The following is a 20,666-nucleotide window of genomic DNA, read 5'->3' as shown; positions in this document are numbered from 1 at the left end:
GTCCTGCCTTCAGGCGCCTTGGAGAATAGCTTGACTCCCTCTTCTTTGTGGCAGCCCTTGAGATATTGGAACACTGCTATCATGTCCCCCGTCGTCCTTCTCTTCGTTAAACTAGACATACCCAATTCCAGCAACCTTTCCTTATATGTTTTAGCCTCCAGTCCCCTAATCATCTTTGTTGCTCTTCTCTGTACTCTTTATAGAGTCTCAGCATCTTTTTTACTTTGTGGTGACCAAAACTGGATGCAGTATTCCAAGTGTGGCCTTACTAAAGCATTGTAAAGTGGTATTAATACTTCACGTGATCTTGATTTTATCCCTCTGTTAATGCAGCCTAGCACTGTGTTGGCTTTTTTGGCAGCTGCAGCACACTGCTGGCTCATATTTAAGTGTTTGTCCACTAGGACTCCGAGGTCCGTCTCACAGTTACTACTATTGAGCAAGGTGATGTTAAATTTTTAGCTATAAGGAGCCTTTCTATCTATGCTCCAGGGTAGACAGTAGTTGAGCCCAGGAGTAAAATTTCAGTAGGTCTTGAAAAGCCTTGGGCTTATTTATAACTGAACTGCAAAATGTAACTCATCAAAGCTACAAAGCTCCCTCCAAACCCTAAGCTGTGGCCCTTGGGATTTTCAAAAATTCTTAACGAATGGTATTTTAATGTACCAGGGAAAATATTTAAATGCATCATCATAGAACAATCGTATTTACTATAGTGAGTTTAATTAAGTGCAAGTTGAAGTGAAATTATATTTTGCATTTGTTCTGGTGCCATTCATCATTTTTTGGAGTATAGCCCAATGGGATACTATGCCATGTCACTCAAATACCCAATGCAGCCTTTAATCAAGAAAAAGTCACATGACTGTGATTTTATATGGATTGATATCATCCAAGAAGCTTGTTTTGTCTTAACATTTGTGGAAAGCTAGCTTCTTCTAACTTTAGGATATTTACCATAATCGGAACAAAACTTTAAAGAAGTGGAGCAAAACAGCGAGAGGGAAAATGAAATTTCAAGGGACAGTTAACTTTATGAGTGGAATTCTTGGTTCCTTTCAAATTGAGCAATGCAGCTTCTTGTGTTTAAAAAAGTGCAATTATAATTCATCAATAATATTATTATGGATTTATTGGATCTTCCAGAATAATGTTTCCAAAAGGATGGACTATTTATGGTGTTTGAAGTTATTTAAATCACATGATTTAGTCTTGTTCTCTTCTAACTTTGTTTTGGAAATATTCCAAACCAGACGCAAACACATCCCTTCCTAACCCCCCCTTAGAAGAATTAGGAAATACCTACAGTACTTTGATTATCTAAATAACAGCTCCCTTGTGTTGCTCCTATCAAGACATCTGTGTGCAGTTGGGAAACTGGAAAGAAAATACTGCTGCCTTTTGTGACTGAAAACCTGGTCACGTCTCCGGTTTATCCTAGAGCAAATCATTTGGATTCACATCCAGTTCTCACCATGTGCATTAAATAAAGATGCCTCATTGATTTTATTTTGCTAAGCTCATTTCAACTTCTTAGGGAGAAGGGAAAGAGAGAAGAGGAAACTGCAAGAAAGGAAGAGTGCTGGAGTACTACTCAACTTTTGGAGACCTTATCTACCTTCCTTTTTGGCTGCTGAGATTTCAGCAGGTGTTATCCAAATCAAAAGTAGATATAAAGGCCCCAAACCTGCTTTTTTTGCTTTTTCAATACTAAATATTATACAAATTAATAAATCTTTACTAGCCATATGTTCTTTGATTCTCTGAAACTACCATTTTTAAAAGAAATATTAAGTACATTTAAATTTGAGGCTGGCTTTGGTACGATGATTGAATCCTCCTTATTATTCAACCAAGCTGGTAATAGATCCAACAATCAGATTTACAAGATAAAAATTGGGACACAAGACTTATCTTTTAAATCTATTTGCAGATGATACGGTTCTGATGCTCTCAAATGTTATACCACCGATAAAGGCTTGTGAAATTAATGCTCTAGTGAAAACTAGACCAGCAAGAAATCTACATCTGGAGGCTAAACCAGAGAGAAGGTTATTAAGTTTTTGGCCAGCAAATGTGCAGATTGTTTATGATTTCAATTCAGATGATACTTTATAGGGAGGGTTTATTTTTCTCCTGTAAATCCCTGCTGATATCAATTGTGCTGAATGCTGTGTCTAAGTGTCCTTGTGGACTGATTGCTATGTTCCAGTTGCGATGGCCCCAAATCAATAAATATTGTTTTAAAATCTGGCAATGCCTTCATTCTAGTCCTGTTGAGCTAAATTCTCCTAAGTTCCCTATTCAGCATACTGTAGCTCTTAACCTGCTGTGGTGCAAAGATCTGTGCTGCGCACCTTCTCTTCTCTTCTCTTCTCTTCTCTTCTCTTCTCCTCTCTCCCTCTCCTTTCCTCTCTTCTTTCTTTTCTTTCTTTTCTTTTTTCTCTTCTATCTTTTTTCTCTTTTTCCTTTCCTTTCTTTTTTTGACATCTTGTTAAGTGTCCTAGAAAGCAAGAATTTCACAAGGCCAGCATTTGCAAACATGCTTAATTTGGTTCCTGAGTTAACCCATACCCTGCGCTTTTCCAATTTGCTGAACCGTAAAGGAAGCTGCATTTATGCAGATTCTAAACCACCAAAGAATAAACAAGGCCACCTCTAACTAAGCTAAATCTGAGTAAATGCAATTAAACTTTTAACTACCATGGCAAATGGTAGACTAAGCAGCTTCTGTAATAATGCTGATCATTAACTTCTCACCGTCCTACAGCTTGGCTTTGGTGTCTGTTTAGCAGAAGACAGACATGAGAACTAATGCGTTTCTTAGATGCTTTTCCTGATTTTAGCAGTTGAGTTACTGCAATGCATATTTTAAAAATCAGCTGGAAATTATGTGTGTAAAATATAACTATTCAGATGTTATCATTCTGGTCTATCCAGTTCTGGTCACCACAGTACAAAAAAAATGCTAACACCCTAGTGCACAGACAAGATGATAAAAGGTCTGGAGGTTAAATCATATGATGAACTTTTCAGGGAGTTAAGTATGTCTAGCTTATCGAAAAGACAGACTGGGTGGGGAGGATATGAGAACTGTCCTCCTGTATTTGAGGGGCTGTCACAGAGAAAGGAGATTGACTTATTCTCCAAAGCACCAGAGGGCAGGACAAAAAGTAATGGGTGGAAGCTTGTTAAAAGGGAGATCCAACCCTAGAAGTAAGGATAATTTTTCTGACAGTGAGAACAATTAATCAATAGCTTGCCTTCTGGCGTTGTGAGTGCTCCATCACTGGAGGTATTCAAAAATAGACTAGACAACCATTTGGGATTGTATAAGATCTCCTGTCTTGAGCAGAGGGTTGAAGACCTCTGAGGTCCCTATGATTCTATATTCTATCTTATCTGGAAAGACAAAACATTGATACTAGATTAAGTTTGACCTTCAGAACCTTAAATTTCCTATATATTTACCCTTGGGGGGAAAATGGCCTCACATGATGAAAACAGAGGACATTCTTTGTGGCGGTACCCCATGTCAGAATGGTACCTTCCCAAAAGAGATTTGGCTAAGATTCTCTTGTTCCTTGTGTATTTAAGAAGGGTCATTGATGACTGGTTGATGGCTTGTTTCCTTTCCTAGTGTTTATTTAGCTTCGTTTGTTTTAAAGTTTGCAATAGCCTTTCATTATTTTATGTGACTACTTTATTATTGCAGCTATCTGTCCTGTGATTTTGATGAATAGCCAAATATAAATAGAAGTATACTGAGAAGCAGCAACTGCTTTCTGAACCAAGCACGGTCTCTAATCTGCTTTCTAAAGCTGCTCCATTTAGAAAAAAATTGGAAGTTTAGCTCATTGGACTTCACAAACTCTGTATCTTGTGGTACCCCCAACCCTGTTTCTATGCACAATCATAAAAATCCCCCGTCATTGGCAGCTTGTCATAAATTTCTAGATTTGGCCTTTTGATGTTTAATGAAATGGAATTTTCTGCCTAAGTGTTTTCCATCACTGATTACTAAAATGCTAACTTATTAACATGAGCAAGAGAGTACGAGAGTTCACATCAGCAAGGAAAAAAAAATACAATGGAAGATTTAGATCTGTACATCTAGATCTGCATACGTAAACTATATAATAAGACCTCTCCAAAAATTTCTCTTGATTTTGAGTTTTTTTTAATACAACGGGAGTGTAATTCAATATGCAGGGAATTATCACATGTGCATCTTTTAATGAATACAGGTAGTCCTCGACTTACAACAGTTCATTTAGTGACTGCTCAAAGTTACAATGACACTGGAAAAAATGACTTATGACTGTTTTTCACACGACCATTGCAGCATCCCCAGGATCATGTAATCAAAATTCAGATACTTGGCAACTGGTTCATACTAATGATGGTTCCAGTGTCCCGGGGTCATGTGATCCCCTTTTGTGACCTTCTGACAGGCAAAGTTAATGGAGAAGCGAAATTCACTTAACAACCGAATCACTAATTTAACAACTGCAGTGATTCACTTAACAACTGTGACAAGTCAGATCTAAAATGGGGCAAAATTCACTTAACCAATGTCTCCCTTAGCAGCAGATATTTTGGGCTCAGTTGTGGTGGTAAGTCGAGGACTACCTCGATGCAGAAAGATGCAGCACTTTAATGAGAATTCATAATGGCTAAGTGAGTGGGGGGGAAAACAGTTGATCACAGCATGATAGGTTCTAGAATTATGAGTAATATGGGAAACTATCAAAATATTATATTTCAATCATTCTAAACTGCTGAAGGTGTCATGTTTGGCAAAACCAAGCATTCCAAGACTGATACAGCTTACCTGTGAAATTCATTATAATAGAATATTGTGACACTTTAAAAACAATAGGTAAAGTAATGTACCAGTCACTATAGCAGTCATACTGTTCATTATGGCAATCAGGAACCAGCTTATGTTGATTGTTGCCAGTTATCATCTAACTCAGGGGTCTTCAAACTTCTCATCTAACTCAGGGGTCTTCAAACTTCAACTCCCAGAATTCCTCAGCCAGGTACATGTGCCTGGCTGAGGAATTCTGGGAGTTGAAGTCCACAAGTCATAAAAGGGCCAAGTTTGAAGACCCCTGATCTAACTGCTTCCGATCCATGAACGGTCTGTAAAATCTGAAAAGGTCACAAGGTGAAGTATTATTTTTAGAACTGGTGCCTGAGCTTGGTGTTGGTTTTTTCTTTTCATTTTGTTCTCTTCCTTGCTCATCATTTTTCCTTGACTGGCCATTCTGGAAAGAGTCCCAACTCTTTGAAAGATGAAGCTTAATTGGTGATTGAGGGACCTTTCAGTTTTAGGATTCTATGTCTAAGTCCCCATCATAGCAACCAAACAAATTTGGTTAGGGTTAGGGTTGTGCAGCAGTCCAGCTTGAAGGCAAAATGTGATTATGCTGTGCAATTCTAAGAGCAGACACGTTGTGTTAGTTCCTAACAGGTGCTATGTGCACATCCATGCATGCTACAAATCTTATTTTGCCTTTCAAATCAATTGTTCCAAACTTTAATCCTTGCATGACTTCAGAACATGGTAGTTTTATCAGGAGGAAAAAGGTTTTTAAGATAATTTGGCTCCAAATTAAGTATGACGACCAACATTAGCAGTTTGGGTTGGAAAAGAAAATGGCAACACAATTTGTTAATCTCTTGGCATTTCACGGCCAAATGAACAAATCAAGGTTTGCAAACTTGTATAAACTGCATCAGGCACAGCATGTAGAGTAATGTGGTTGATAATTTAGGCAAACTGTTGCATAGATATTCAGCACGGCTACCAGTTCTGGGTTGCAACAATCCAGATGAGAGCAAATAGTTAGGTTTTCTAATCTCTGTCCTTGGTGCGCTCTGAATTTGGTTGTTTTCTTGCAGATGTTTCAATACCAAACTAGGTAACATCATCACTGCTAGAAGGGAATGGGGCTTGCTTTCACTTTATATAGTAGTGAATTACCCTGTCAGTGTTGGGGGGAATGGTCTTGGTGGTTCCTAGGCTGTTGTTTGATTATTTGTCTGAATTGGTAGTTCCTTGACTGGAGTATTGTTTATTTCTTGTACTCCAATCTAACATCAATGAAACAACAGTCTAATCAAGGAACCACTAGTTGGGTAATGACACATCTGCAAGAAAGCAATCAAGTTCAGAGAGCACCAAGGACCACACAGTTCAACCCTGAGCTGCAATTTTTTTCCTGCACCTCTTTGAAGCTATCTAATTCTCATCCAGATTTCTGCAGAAATCTTCCATTTTCTGAAATAACAAAGCCCTACAAGGAGATACTAGTATTTGGTCTTAATCAGGGAGATGCAGGTTCCAAATCCTGAGATCAATTACACTGAATCTGCTAGAAATTACTCATCAATAGTTATATAAGGTTTTGCACTTAATGACCAATTCTCTATGGAACTCTCACACAAAGAGTTTTTCAGAATATTTGATATCGCAGCTCCCATTTGCAGAAAAGATCAAGCTATTAGACTTCATAAGTCTAGGACAAAATTGGAAATTGTATAAAGGCTTGAAAATAACAAGGGAATTTTTTGGTGAGGGTTTGTGAATGCTAACAGATGGAATATTTCCATTCAGTAAATCTAAATTTTATTTGTGATTGCTCCAAGTTACTATACTTAAAGTACTTTCCTTTCTGCAGTCAACCATTGGGAAGCGAAATGGAAAAATACAGAAAATAAATGTTAATAGACACAAATTACATCCTTGAGGTATTCTACCCCAGAAACAGATTTTTTTCATAACTTGAGCCCAAAATACAATTTCCTTGGCATGCCAAGTTCTGAGTCTCCTGAGTTCAGGGGCACTGCATATTAGTGGTGACTTTGCCAAAGCTTTTCTCTGCCAAATACACAGGCAAGACAGGAATCTGCAGATGGGTTTTTGAATTGCTTGCATGAAAGCAAACCATTTCTCTGCTTTGCATGACTCAGAAACAACAAAGGGGGAAAAAACCCATATTGGCACTCTTCCCTCAGATTAATGTGTGAATGCTGACTCACACAGCCTCTAAGTGAGCAGCCCAGTTCACAAAATGGGGCCTGTTTGTTTGCATAATATGCCATTTGAAATATGAGAGGTCAGTTCTTTGCTTGGCTAGACCTAATCAGAAGTTACAGTATTTTGGTTAAAAAAAAATGAAAAGAGGCAGAAGCAAAGAAGTGGAAATGTAATTCTTAAGCAACTTTCTCGTCACAATTCTAGACACAAAAATAAAGGGGCTGTGACTCTGTGAAGAATTCCCAGGTTTAATCTCAGCATTTCTAAACAGAAAAGAGACTTGGCGGTAAGTTTCATAATTGGTACTTGTCAGGATTAAAAATATTTCTCTGTTGGGACCAGTGGCTGGAATGCAGGTTCATTAGACCTAAACCAAAGTGATTGCAGAAGTATTTAATGACACCATCAGGGATCTGAATTAATTTGATAAGATTTCTCTTTGGAGATAATAGTACTATTAGAACAAATACCTATGAAGTGAAATCTTATCAAACAAATTCAGATCCCTGATGGTGTCATTAAATATGTGGTATCTTGGAAATTTCTCAGTAAAATAAAAATGACTTTCATAAGCCGAATCCCAAAGTTATGAAATATTCTTGCCCCCCCAACCAACTATTCTTCAGGTAGGAGGGACTACAGTTTCCATAATTTCCAGGCAGCCTAAAATTCTGGGACTTGTATCCAACATATTTGAAGGAAGCTATGCTGAGGACAACATACTGACAAAGCACATATTGTTTCAGAAACGTTGATGTTTATGTTCATGATCTCTATTTGTTTGATATTTTGAACCTTTCTTGCATTTCTAGAAAAATTGATATCTCCCATACAGGAACATACATGTCTCTCTTGATAGATGAATTGAAAGAAAACAACGTTTTTCATCTCCACAAACTGAGAGTGAATATGTCTTGGAGTTTATCCTGCCTGACCAAGATGCTCCTATTTGAAAAGTCATTGCATTTTTGTTGCTGTTGTTTGTATTTCTCCCTTCATTCATATATAGCCATATATAAAATTCATAGTGGGCAGAATTTTTAGCACTGTAAAATCTACATTGTTCCAGAGATGTATCAGCCATGGTAATTTTCTAAAAACATAACAATAGCTACAGAGGATGCACCTTCATTTTGCAGTTAAAAATGCATGCAGTGAAACACATCATTTCTTGAGTTACAAAACCCAATGCCCACATTTTTAATGTTCCATTTCTATCCTAATTTCCACATGGTAGTGCATTGCTGAATGCACAGATATGGCTCTAAATTTCCTTCACCAACTTCAAATGGTCACTCTATTTCCACTCAGTGCACAACCAGATTTTTTTTTGAATCCTGGTTATTAATGCATTTGGCATGCAAGTGACTTTTCTTTCACTCTTTCACACAGACTACATTACATTACAAGTTTATGTCACAAGTTCATGCTGCACATAGTTCTCCCAATCTCCCTACACATCTACTTCGTGTCTTCTTTCTTTCCAATGACCCTGGTGGCATCCAGCCAAATCACATAGGCATAAAACTTCCTCTCATCTAGTCAAAGAACAAACTGGGCTTGTTAGTTTGGAACCTTTTTCTTACCTGACAATGCCATACATTACCAGGATATTTCCCAAAAGTCCCACCACACATACGACAGAATACAGGGCGGTGATAGCAATAGCTATGATGATTGAAGTAGTATTTTTCATTGGCAATTGATTTGTGGCATTGGAAGTTGGGAGAGAACTTGAGTTCTGCAAGGTGCTGTTGTAAAAGATTTCAGCACCAGGGATGGTGGACAGCTCCATGGTACCAGGTGGCTCCAGAGTCCAGTTTGTGGTAGGACAAAAGGATCAGAAGGCTTGCAGTCCAAAGACTTCGTGGGAACTGTCCCGTTTTGGTGGTGCTGAAAAGAACCAGCTCTTCTCCTCTTGAGTAGGCTTACTCCCTCCCTTGCAAAGCACATTCAAATAAAACCAAAACTTCAAATCAGAGAGAAAGAGGGTACTGGGCAGCCAAGGCAGAAGTAGGAGCTCTCAAAAGCAGTTGCACTAGCCGGTGGAATCTGACATCTATTCTAGCAGTTCTTCTGTATAAACCCAGCAACACACTGCCTCCCTCCTTTATCTGCTGCCAAGCAGCTGAGCACAGGAAACTGAATTCGCAAGCTCTCCTAATGATGGTGATTTCTTATTTTGAAAAAGATTGGGTGTGGGGGATTTGACATCTCTCTTGGACATTGGAAACAATGTACAAGATGCAGATTAAAGGAAGGGGGCGGTCAATCACAGTCTTTAAGGGTTGTTATGGAGAAAATGCTTCCCACTGCTCAGTTTCATCATTTAAATGCTGTCTCCTTGGCTAATGTGTTTTTAGGGAGTTATTGATGTTATTGTGGAAGTGCGTCTCTACACACACATGCCCACAATATTGTTGCCGATGGAGACAGCTATTAGAGATTGCTAATTGTTTTTAAATGGAGGTAAGGAATGGGAAGGCAGAGGAAGAGAGAAAGGTTCCAATAACTGATCACGGCATAACCCAATAACACTGGATAACTTTCATTTTTTCTTTCTTTTTCCAGATTAACTGTGAACCAAAGATACATAGGTAACCTGTTCCCACAAAAGTGGAGATCTCACTAGTGTCACTTCACAGATATCAAGATCACAAACTCACCCCAAAGCCATCATTCATCTCTGTGATAATTCTTTGATTCTGAAGACTTGACAAAGCTTTAGCTGATATCGAACAGAAATAATATGGTTGCTTCTGGAAAAAATGGTATGAAAAGGCCCTAGCTCAGGATCATTCTTGCAACCCCAGGAAAGATAGGGCATGATCCTGCCCTTACTGAAGTCTTGACGATCTGAATGGGTTTACTTTTAATGTTATATACCAGGATTTTCTAAATGGTGACTTGTTAAACAAACTGTAGTTATTTCATTTGCAGCAACTGTAGTTACTTTTATTTTCATTAAGAGATAAGTTCCTACATTGTTCCTACTGACTTGAATTTATGAGGACTTTCTTTGCAAAATAAATTGTTAGTGGAAACGATCAGGCTTCTATGAGTAGCTTCACGTTGTGAAGGTGATGTGATGTGCCTTATTGAAGTGGAGACACAATGTGACTTGCCTCAACTCATAATCTCTCCTAGCAAAGCCAGGGGAACAAGTAAAGCCATATAGCCACATTGTCTTCTGAAAAAGCAGTTTGAGCTGGTTCTCCTTTGAACCTTGATCGAAGTGAAGCACCCCTTGAAGGTCTGCAAGGCCTTGAAGCCATTTTCAAGCTCCTGTTCCACTGAAGTTAAAAATGAGAAAGCCACGTTAGGGTGATAGAAAGAGGATCCTTCACCTGCTTGATTTCTGATAAACAGGTGATTCGTGCCTGGCAAGACCCCATCGAAGCCATCATTTTTTGAGACAGCAAGTCATCATCCATGGTGGCCAGTTGGTGATAGTGTCCATAACATGTTTCCAAAATTCCAACTTGGTCTATTGAACCTAAATTATTTTGCTTCCTGGCATAAATTATGCAGAGGAGTGTTTTCAGGTGGAAGGCTGGACTGTGGACTGATGTGGACAAGGAATGTAATAATTTAGGACAATGTAATAGTCAGGACTGCAAAACTAAAGAGAAGGAAGAAACAATGATGTTGATACATATTAAAATTTGAGAAGACTTTGTCTTACATAATTATTTTCCTGCCCCTTCTGGCATTATTAGATTGTGAATCAGTTAAATTCATCAGACTAAGCTATAGTTCTAACTTCAGTCTTCAGTGTGTAAGCCCTTATTCACATGCATGGTTCAAGGTCAGGCAAAAAGCATGATCTGTTCTATGAACAGTATCCAAAAAACCCTTGGCACAAATGTACAAAGCACACAAGGATCAGACCATACAGGACTGGAGCAATATGTGATTTAATTTCCAGGAGTATCTCTCTCTTCCTAAATATAGCTGGGGCTAATCAGCTCTGACCCCTAGAACGAGGCTACTCTCAGGTAGATATACATAAATCAGCCATCAATAGATACATAGAGATAAACTACATTTGCACATCATTCAAAAGAGCCAATGCAAAACCTAGGAGGAAACAAAAGAACTACAATACCCCCCCCTTCTAGCTGCCCACATGCAGATGAGCAGAGAAGAGCCCCAGACAAGCAGGCAGGAATAATACTCTAATCAAGGAACCACAAGGAGGAAATTATACCTCCACCAAAATTGGCAGGGCAAGCTAATGCCTATAAACAGGCAGAAAACCTCACAGTTACTCCCACTGATGTTACCAACTTAGGCAAGGAAACATCTGCAAGCAAAAAACCAAGCTCAGAGAGCATCACAAACTCTAGAGGCTTGTAAGTATTGTTTTAGAACATTATACTGGATGCATAAAGCTTTGTCAGGAGACTAGGAAAACAGGGAAATTGGAGGAAAGGTTTACACTAAGCAGGCAGCCAGTGACACCCCAGAGCAGTCTTTCTCAACCTTGACAACTCTAAGATGGCTGGCTGGGGAACTCTGGGAGTTGAAGGCCACACATCTTAGAGTTCCTACGGTTGAGTAACACTACCCAGAGGATGCTAAACACCACTGCCAACATCTCTTGTCAATGTTCAGGCTTTATCTTGAGTACCAGAGATTTTCTTACCTCTGCCTTACAGCCCTGCCTAACCTAATCAGCTTGTATCTATATCCACATAAATTCCTACCTTTTCTCCATGTCACCTGTTCTCCAAAAAGGCTCAAATCAAATCAGATCCTTTTAGATGCCCCAAATCAAATTCCTGCCCCAAATCAAATCAGATCCTTTTAGTTGCTTGGTTTATATATTCTTTCTGTTTTATATCTTTTAGCTTTTAAAAAATATTTTTATTTTAGACTCTGATGTACCTCTTGTGCTTTTTTACTTGACTGTACCCCACTCTTCTTAACACTGGTCCATGACTGTAATAATGATCTGATTTGATCCTATTTCCTGTCCCAAAGGAAGCAGTAACCAGCTTGGAAGGGCAGAATCAGTGTGTCAGAAGGCTGCCTCTCAAGGCTCCCTGGTTCTCCTAGTGGATGGCAAACTAAAAACTAAGGCTTTTCTTTTCTGACACTTTTAAGAAGTTTAAAAGTCCTACCTTTCCTAGCTCACGACAATTTAGAATTGCCATGATCCTTGACTCTATGGTAGTCATTACACTATCATTTTGTCCCCAGGACAATCTGGCAGTAATAATTCCAAAAACATCTAATTCCTTCGTCTGTTGATTTGAAGTTAGGTTTCTCCAATCGTAAAATCTGGGGGTGTTCAAATATTCTCTTTCACTCCAAATCCACTGTATTTGGAACGGGAGACCATTCTGGCCAAAGGGAACTCTTAGATCTTGTTTACTCGGAGTTTTGCTTTTTCATTCTGGCTAAGTTATATAACTGAACACGTCTTCTCACCTAAGAGAAGCATGAAAGATCTTTACTTATTAGCCCAGAGACCACTATTGTAATCTTAAATAATATAAAACCAGTGAACTAATATGAAGGAAATACTTTCCTTTCCTTCCTCTCATTCTTCAGCTTCTCCTTGGAGTGTTTTTCTGTTATAGAAGCAAACCTGTTTAAGCTATTGATATTATCGTTGGAGACAGTCAAAGACAAACTAAAATAAAATGAAGTTGGAACTCTAAAACCAATTTATGTGAAGCAGTTAATTATATTGCAAAGTCAGGTACAAAACTATCCTCTGCTTTCATTTAAACAAAGAACAAGGCATGATTGTTCTCTTGTGTGTTGATTCCTCAATAAAAGAAACCTCTGACTATTTCTCTGCTTGTCTCCTCATAATTCTCTCGTCTTCCACCTTTCCACCTCTCCAAGTTTGGTAGTAGTTATCCAACTGATGTTCCACTCTCTCACAAGGGGCTCTGAATTTGTGGGAATCATCCCACCTCGCCATGTGTTGAAAGACTTGGCTGTTTCAGCAGGCAGGACTGGCCTAGGGGGTATTTTAATTGGTTTTAATTGGTTTTAACAAATTTTTAATAGAGCGGCCAATTCAAATATTTATTCTTAATTATTTTAGATTTGTATTTGGTATTTATGTGGGATTGTTTTAAACTGGCTGTAAGCCGCCCTGAGTCCTTCGGGAGAAGGGCGGGGTATAAATGAAATAAATAAATAAATAAATAAATAAATAAATTCTATGATTTAAGAGTTCCACTGAAGCTCTTAAACTGAAACCTCTCCCCATGTAGGAATCCAAATTAAGACTTTCTGGATAGATACAGTAGATAACTATCTTCTGTTTGAACATACAGCTTTAAGTCTTCTAGAAACTTAAATCACTTCATCACTTAAATATGAGCCAGCAGGCTGCAGCAGCAGCCAAAAAAGCCAACACACTCCTAGGTTGCATTAACAGAGGGACAGAATCAAGATTACATGGAGTATTAGTAGCGTTTTATAAAGCCTTAGTAAGAGCACACTTAGAATACTGCATCCAGTTTTGGTCACCATATTATAAAAAAGATATAGAAACTTTAGAAAGAGTGCAGAGAACAACAAAGATGATTAGGGGGCTAGAGGCTAAAACATATGGGAAATGGTTGCAGGAATTGGGTATGCAGTGAAAAGAAGGACTAGGGGAGACATGATAGCAGTGTTCCAATATTTGAGGGGCTGCCACAAAGAAGTGGGGGTCAACCTATTCTCCAAAGCACCTGAAGACAGGACAAGAAACAATGGATGGAAACTAATCAAGGAGAGAAGCAACCTAGAACTAAGGAGAAATTTCCTATCAGTGAGAAACTCTTTTTTTTTTAAGGTTAAGATACAAGTAGTTCTCATTTAACTACCTTAATTGGGACATATTATTGTGGACATAAGGCACTAGGTCACTAGGCAAGAAAAGTTGTAAAATGGGGTAAAACTCAATTAACAAATATCTCACTTGGCAACAGAATATGGGGTTCAATTGTGCTCATAATTCAAGGACTACCTTTACATAAATCCCATGAAGGAGAGCCCTCACCTCTCTGGATAAATGGTTCAAACTATTCTTACTAATAAGAATTTTTTTAAAAATATTCTGCCGGAATCTGTCTTCCAGTAATTTAAATCCATTATTCTGTGCACTGAGATGAACAGGCTTTGACTTTCTTCTTCATGATGTTTTCCAAGGTACCTGAACAGGGCTACTTACTCTGCTTGGATGTCTCTTCTCAAAGCCAAACATTCCCCATTCCTTCATAATTCTCTGTGCTTCCTTCTCTTCCCATATTATATATAATAGTTTGATAAAACTTTTTAGAAAGTCTCTGAAGTCCACACTTTGGGACATCTAATTCCCTACCTCAATTTCATTTTGATTGGAAGCTGAACTCCATAGACTCATCAGGGAATCTTTCCCAGGTCCCAGGAGTGAAGACCTGTATGTGTGACTGCAAATGATATGCAGCACAAAAGAATTACATTATCATTTTTTTTATTCACAGTCATGGCATGAAAGCAAAGCAGTCTGAAGAGAGAGAAAAACTTGGCTTGTTTAATTGCTTCCAGGTTGGGTGAAAGTATTCCACAACAATATTAACATGAAGATGAGAATATGGACCAAGAGAGCAGTCAATGCCACCTCCTTATCATTGATGTTTTGAGAGATTCCAATCCTGGGTTAATCGAAGTTCAACATTTCTATTTTCAACCAAAATAATCAGAGTTGCAGAATCCAATCTGGGTCATTCTCTGAGACCAGAGGTTTAGTATTCTGAGCTTTCGGATTCGTACTGAAGCCCATTCAGAAGACTAAACCTCTGGTCCCAGTGAACCACCCAGATTGGATCCTGCAATATTATCCTGGGACACGTAGATTTGTCTTCATTCATAAAATAATCAGTCTTACATTACCTTAAAGACCAAAGGATGATGTTAATTCATGGACTAAAGACAAGTTTATTAGCTCAATGAAGTGCTGTGTTTCAAGTGTTCAGAATATGCATACTTGAGTGGGAAATCATGAGTAGAGAGAAAAGGGATGAATAAAATACAATTATCTCCTATCAGCTTTGTGACCTGACAACCTCTGTGAATGCCACATTTAAAAAGGCACTTGTTACTGATCTTACAGCATTTATATCTCTTCCTGTCATAAAGATACATAGCTGCTACCCAGAGCCCCGTTTTTTTCTATCTGATAATTGTTCCCAATTGAGGAAAACATGCCCCGTAATAAATATGTTACCTTTCAAATAGCTATATAAATATGTGTGTGTGTGTGTGTGTGTGTGTGTGTGTTTGCTGCATCAGAGAAATACAGCTGCTATTTTGCAAAAGGTTCCAAAGTTATTAAGGAGGTTTTTTTTTTGTAAAGATAATTCCTTTTTCCCACAAAGTGTATGCGTACTTTATATATTACATTTTCTGTACGCATCCTATGTAGTCATCTGTGTCAAATCTGTCCCTCAGTGCCAACAAAGGCTGAAATTCTACAAAATTTGCCAATTGTCAGTTGCCTCTGTGTATTTTCTCAGTAAGATAGTATAGTATTCAATCTTACTCCCAGATACCTAAACATTCAGCTGGATCCCTAAGAGGAAGCATGTTTAGGACTGTGCTGCCAAAAATAATATCTACTGATATGGCCGTTCAGAAAATATTTTTTAAATATGATCAGTAGGCAATTATCACAATCTGTACTTCTGTGAGACACCTTGGAAGACAGGAGGAAGAGCCACAGCCTTGATAATGGTCAGACAAGAGATATCTCAGCCCATAGAAAGAATGGAGGCATGGGAAGTACTAATAAAGGAGAATATTTGTAGCTCATGGTCGACATGAGGGGTCCTTGGTGCTTTCTGAACGTGGCTGTTTTCTTTCAGACGTTTCGTTACTCAACTAGGTAACATCATCAGTGCTGGGAAGTACCTCAGAAAGGACCTTCCCCAGTTCTCTGTAAAGTAGAAGTAAGAAAGGGGAGAATTGCTTGCAAGATTGATGTCAGATCTTTGAGATAATCCAGATAAGAAACCAAAACCATGATTACTAAGACTGCCTTTATTGTAAGGTTACAATAATAGAATCTGGTAAGTTTGAACACTTCTCCTCTCCTTTATCTTTACTCTCCAGAGAACTAGGATGAGTCCCTTCTGGGGAACTTTCCACTTTCTCATTCCTTCTGTGAGCTAAGATAGCTTTTGCCTGACCATTGCCTAGGTTGCAATTCTTCCTCCTGTCTCACAGCCCATTACATTCCTGATATTTATTAATTTCTTGGTGTATAATCCACCAATTAACCAAACTGTGGGTATATTTCAATTCCACACTCAAGATAATTTACCATGCATCTGCAGACCTAGACTTGCAGTCAACAAAAATGTATGTTGCCATAAATTTGTTAGGCATTATAGAATCACAAGACTCTGTAGTTTTAGCTGCTGTGAATTTGTGTGTCTCTATACATTATTAGGTATATAGTAGGTTGTTGGGTTGCAAAACTCAGAAAACCATTAGATGGCAGCAAAGGATTACAAAAAAAACACCCTTTGCTGCCATCTCATGGTCATCTGATTTTGCAGTCCAGATAAGCTATGCTTATTGTTATGGGGCAATAACAGAGTAATATTTGAATTTCATGCAAAATTGCATTCCTTTTGGTTGAGGAAGACTTTTTGTCCAAATAAAAGCTTGCTATGACCTTCATATGTACAATTAATGTCTTGCTGATTTTGTACCTATCTATTTCACCATCTATTCCTCTTTCCCAAGCAGGAAAAAGTTTCTAAGGCAGTCTGTTGGTCATGTAACTGTTTCGCACTCAAGAACTGGCAATCTATATTTTCTTTGTTTCACATATCAACTTATAAAACAGAAATTAATGAAAGCATAAACCTTCCCAATCAGTAGCTTGCACAGCTGCCAAATCTGCATCAGGTCCCAGGAGAATACAAAACAAAGCTCAGTTACTCTGCATGCTTCTTTCTTCTACTGAGTAGAAGCAACTTCTACTTTCTCACTAAAGGCTCCCTAGAGAAAACTTTACTTCTTTTCCTTTCTCCCTCCTTCCTATCTTCCGTCTCCTTCTGATACACACCTTTCTGTAGAACCTTGGAGACAGAACCATCCGGAAGGCAGGATCGTCCTCAGGATAGAAACCCATCACTGGAACATTGTCCTCTACAAGATATAATAGCATCATGTAGAAACCAGAATCATGTATCAGAATGTAAAAGCTTCAAGAACTGCTCTTCCAATAAAACTACTTCCTTTTACAAATATGACCACAATATGAGTTTGCATTGTCTTCTCCTATTCTGTATCCACAGTCTAGCTTATACCCTTGCAGTTCCCTGGTGGCCTTCCACCCCAATCCCAAAAGTGTTTTTTCAAAGGCAACTGGACTTTGTTTTTCCATGAAGATGTTTTGTTTCTCATCCAAGAAGCTTCTTCAGTTCTGACTGAACGGTGGAGGATGGAAGGATTTGTGTTCCTTGCAGTCATCTGGTTGTTAGCGCTCCTTCTGAAAGTCGTTGAAGCCACTTGGAGGTTTATCTGAGCCCTGAGGGTCATCTGTGCCCAATGGGTGTGGAACCTTCTTGGAACAGCTGAAAGGTATATGTTGTAAGGAGATAGGTGGTGTCGTATTTCTCCCCCTCTGTTGAGAGAGGACTGTTCAGTTTTAACATAAATGGCCTCTTTGTTCCCTCTTTCAAACCAGCAGTCCTCTCTGTCCAGAATGTGGACTTTGCTGTCCAAAAGAGTGACCTTTGTCTTTCAAATGCAGATGGACTGCCAAATCTTGTCCTGATCCGTTTGTTCTCCTACCTTGTTCCTTGTGTTTGTGAAGTGGTTGTTTTGTTTATCTAACGTACATGTCTCACTGCATTGTACTCCCACCCCAATGCTAACCAAGAGTTCATCACTAGACTTTTGTGACCAGCCAAGGTTGCTAAGTGCTCTCCAATGCAAAAAGAGAGAGACTATCTTGATGTAATCATGTATAACCGTATCAGGATTAAATGTGTTTGTGGCATCCTTTGGGTGGTGTGAAATCAAAGCTTGCACTTGCTAATGAAGACAAGGCACAAGGATGCAGATAAACTGGGGAGAGAAAAAAATGAATGTCCCGCCCACACACTGTTCGTGCTAAAAATCTGTACACATGGAAACATTTTGTGCTAATAATAATTGACTTGCCACCTTAAGCTTGAAATCCTCGGTGCACAGCAGATCTCATCCCTGATAATGAGGAGAACACTTCGGTTCTTGGGAGTTACGAGTCAGGAACCAGGCAGTGGTACTACACCACCTCCCACACTAAGTAAGGATTATGTTATTGTTACACTGCTATCCCTTCTGGAGGACTCCCAAATGGTGTTCAAAAAAAGAACCCACACCGAAGCCTTTTCCATAAAAACAATTTGATAAAAACGACCAACAAGAAAAGCAAGCCCTCATAGAACTGTATGATAAAATGAGGGAAGGTTGACAAGTTAAAATGGAGTTAATTTAAAATCCTGTGGTTTGCCAACAAATGAACACTGATGGCTTCAGCTGATGTTTACAGCATGATGTAGCAGAACTGACTATGTTCCCCAGGGAGTGAGTTTCATTATCAGGGGGTGGTTGCTGAGAAGGCTCTGTGCCTAACTACCTGTTAGCCTTACCAGGTAGACCAGGCAGGAAGCCAGATAGGCTAATTCTACTTTATTGTAAGGCCACATTAACAGAAAGAGGCATGATGGCTTAGCGGTTAAAGACACTGAGCTTGACAGCTGGAAAGCTGACAGTCCCTGTTCGAGACTCAAGCATTGAGGTTCCCGTTCTTGCCCCAGCTCCTGTCCACCTAAGAACTTGAAAGCATGCAAATGTGAGTAGATTAATAGGTATCGCTTCAATGGGAAGGTAACGGCGTTTTGTGTCCCTTTAATGTATAGTTATGCCAGCCACTGGACCATGGATATATCTTCAGACAATGTTGGCTCCCTCAGCTAAAAAATGAAGGTATGTTTCTATTCAGGTCTATGGAAGAATCAACATTGGGTGGATAAAAGAAGTACTAGTCCGAAAAGGCATTCCTTGATTATAGAAGATATAGGTTATGTCTAAAGTTGGGAGCACTCAATCCTCCCTTGTCTCAAAGGTGCTTTTTCAAAAGGCAACTGGACTGTTTTTTCCTTGAGGAAGAAGAACAAAACATTTTGTTTCTCTTCCAAGAAGCTTCATCGGTTGTGATTGGAAGATGGGGGAGATGGAAGGATGGGTACTGTCAGACCTGCCACCCCTTAAACTCCATTTACTAGAAAGGTATAATTTTATTAGAAGTCAAGTATATTGCAGTAACGCATAGCCAGAACTGAGAATTGCGCACCAAAATCCTTCAATTCAACTTTTCCCTCCCTTAACTGCCTCCCGCTGCTGACACCCCATGACCAATCAGGTTCAAGCAAGATGTTTTCAGAATGGTCACTTCAAGCTTAGGTTGGTATGCAGCTGCCTTCTTTTCCCCGCTGGATGACCTTGAAGCAGCATCTTGGTGAGATACAGCAATTACTTTCATCTCCACCCCAAACATTTCCCTTCGCATCCACCCTCCCCAGAGTTTATGGCAGACTGTCACCACATGGTAGCAAAGCACAAGTAAGCATATGGTGGCAGCTTACAGGTACTGACAGTGGAGACTGGATGGTGGGGAGATGGAAAGATAGGTACAGAACCTATCCTTCCATCTCCCCACCATCCAGTCTCCACTGTCAGTACCTATCCTCCCACCCCCACCCCCCCACAAATACAACTGATGAATTTTCTTGGATAAGAAACAAAACATTTTCTTCTTCTTCCTTAAGGAATAAACGATCCAGTTGCCCTTTTAAAAAGCACCTTTGAGGCAACTGTGACCAGGACGACTGAGAATCTCCACAGACATTTAAGCCTCCCTTCTTCTGACCCTCTTGGTTTAAGTTCAAGTGGGTCTTCGATAAGAAGCTTTATTGACCGTGGAATCTCTTCAAGAGGCCCCGCAGGATTGCTCTCCGAGAGCAGCAATTTATTTAAACACATCTGAGGCAGAAAAGCAACCAGGAAGCATGTCTGTCAGATGAGAGCTGAGTGAAGAAAGCACTAACAGAAAATAGGGCAATGGCTGGGAAACTAAATTAATTATTTGTATTTCTGGCCACCGTAGATAATGTAGGGCGAGAGACGTTTATTCCTGGGTCATTTTTTCCTCCCTCAAAATGATTTTTTCACACCTAAAGAACAGTGTAAGACAGAAAGTTCTAGGATTTCTCAAGAAATTGAAAGAAAAATAAAATAAAATCAGGTCACTGAATTCCTCAAGAATGTTCTGGGCCTTCAGGTGTGATATAGCTGATTCTTTAATTTTGTTGCCCTGCTTGGAAGAGTACAGGAGTACAAATCTCATAATGGGATGTAAAATTGCTGCCTCACTGTGCACAACTCAGAGGGTGGCGAAGGGCCGCCTCGACAACTATTGCGTAAGATGTAGCTTATAATCAGAAAGCTTCAAATTTGCTCCTTTGGGAGGAAACTTTCCTCTTAATGCAAGGAAGGAAGACTATTAGCTACTCAGATGTTTGCCCGTCCGTTTGTTTGCTTGCAAATATGTTTTTCTCCCTTTGTTTTC

The 20,666-nt window shown here is 39.2% G+C and overlaps 1 protein-coding gene across 1 annotated transcript in view; it reads right to left on the bottom strand.

Annotated features, from left to right (window-relative positions):
- OPRD1 (opioid receptor delta 1) overlaps positions 1-8,843 on the bottom strand; it is a 33,718-nt gene extending 24,875 nt beyond the window's left edge. The window contains exon 1 of the mRNA XM_015832250.1: positions 8,635-8,843. Coding sequence (XP_015687736.1) covers positions 8,635-8,843 — 209 coding nt within the window. The remainder of the gene's footprint in view (positions 1-8,634) is intronic.
- Positions 8,844-20,666: the final 11,823 nt, after the last annotated feature.

Source organism: Protobothrops mucrosquamatus, unplaced genomic scaffold, assembly GCF_001527695.2.
Source record: "Protobothrops mucrosquamatus isolate PMUCROS unplaced genomic scaffold, P.Mucros_1.0 scaffold_23, whole genome shotgun sequence".
Classification (NCBI taxonomy): Eukaryota; Metazoa; Chordata; class Lepidosauria; order Squamata; family Viperidae; genus Protobothrops; species Protobothrops mucrosquamatus.
The sequence above is the reverse complement of the archived record's forward strand: the minus strand, read 5'-3'. Positions and strand labels throughout refer to the sequence as shown.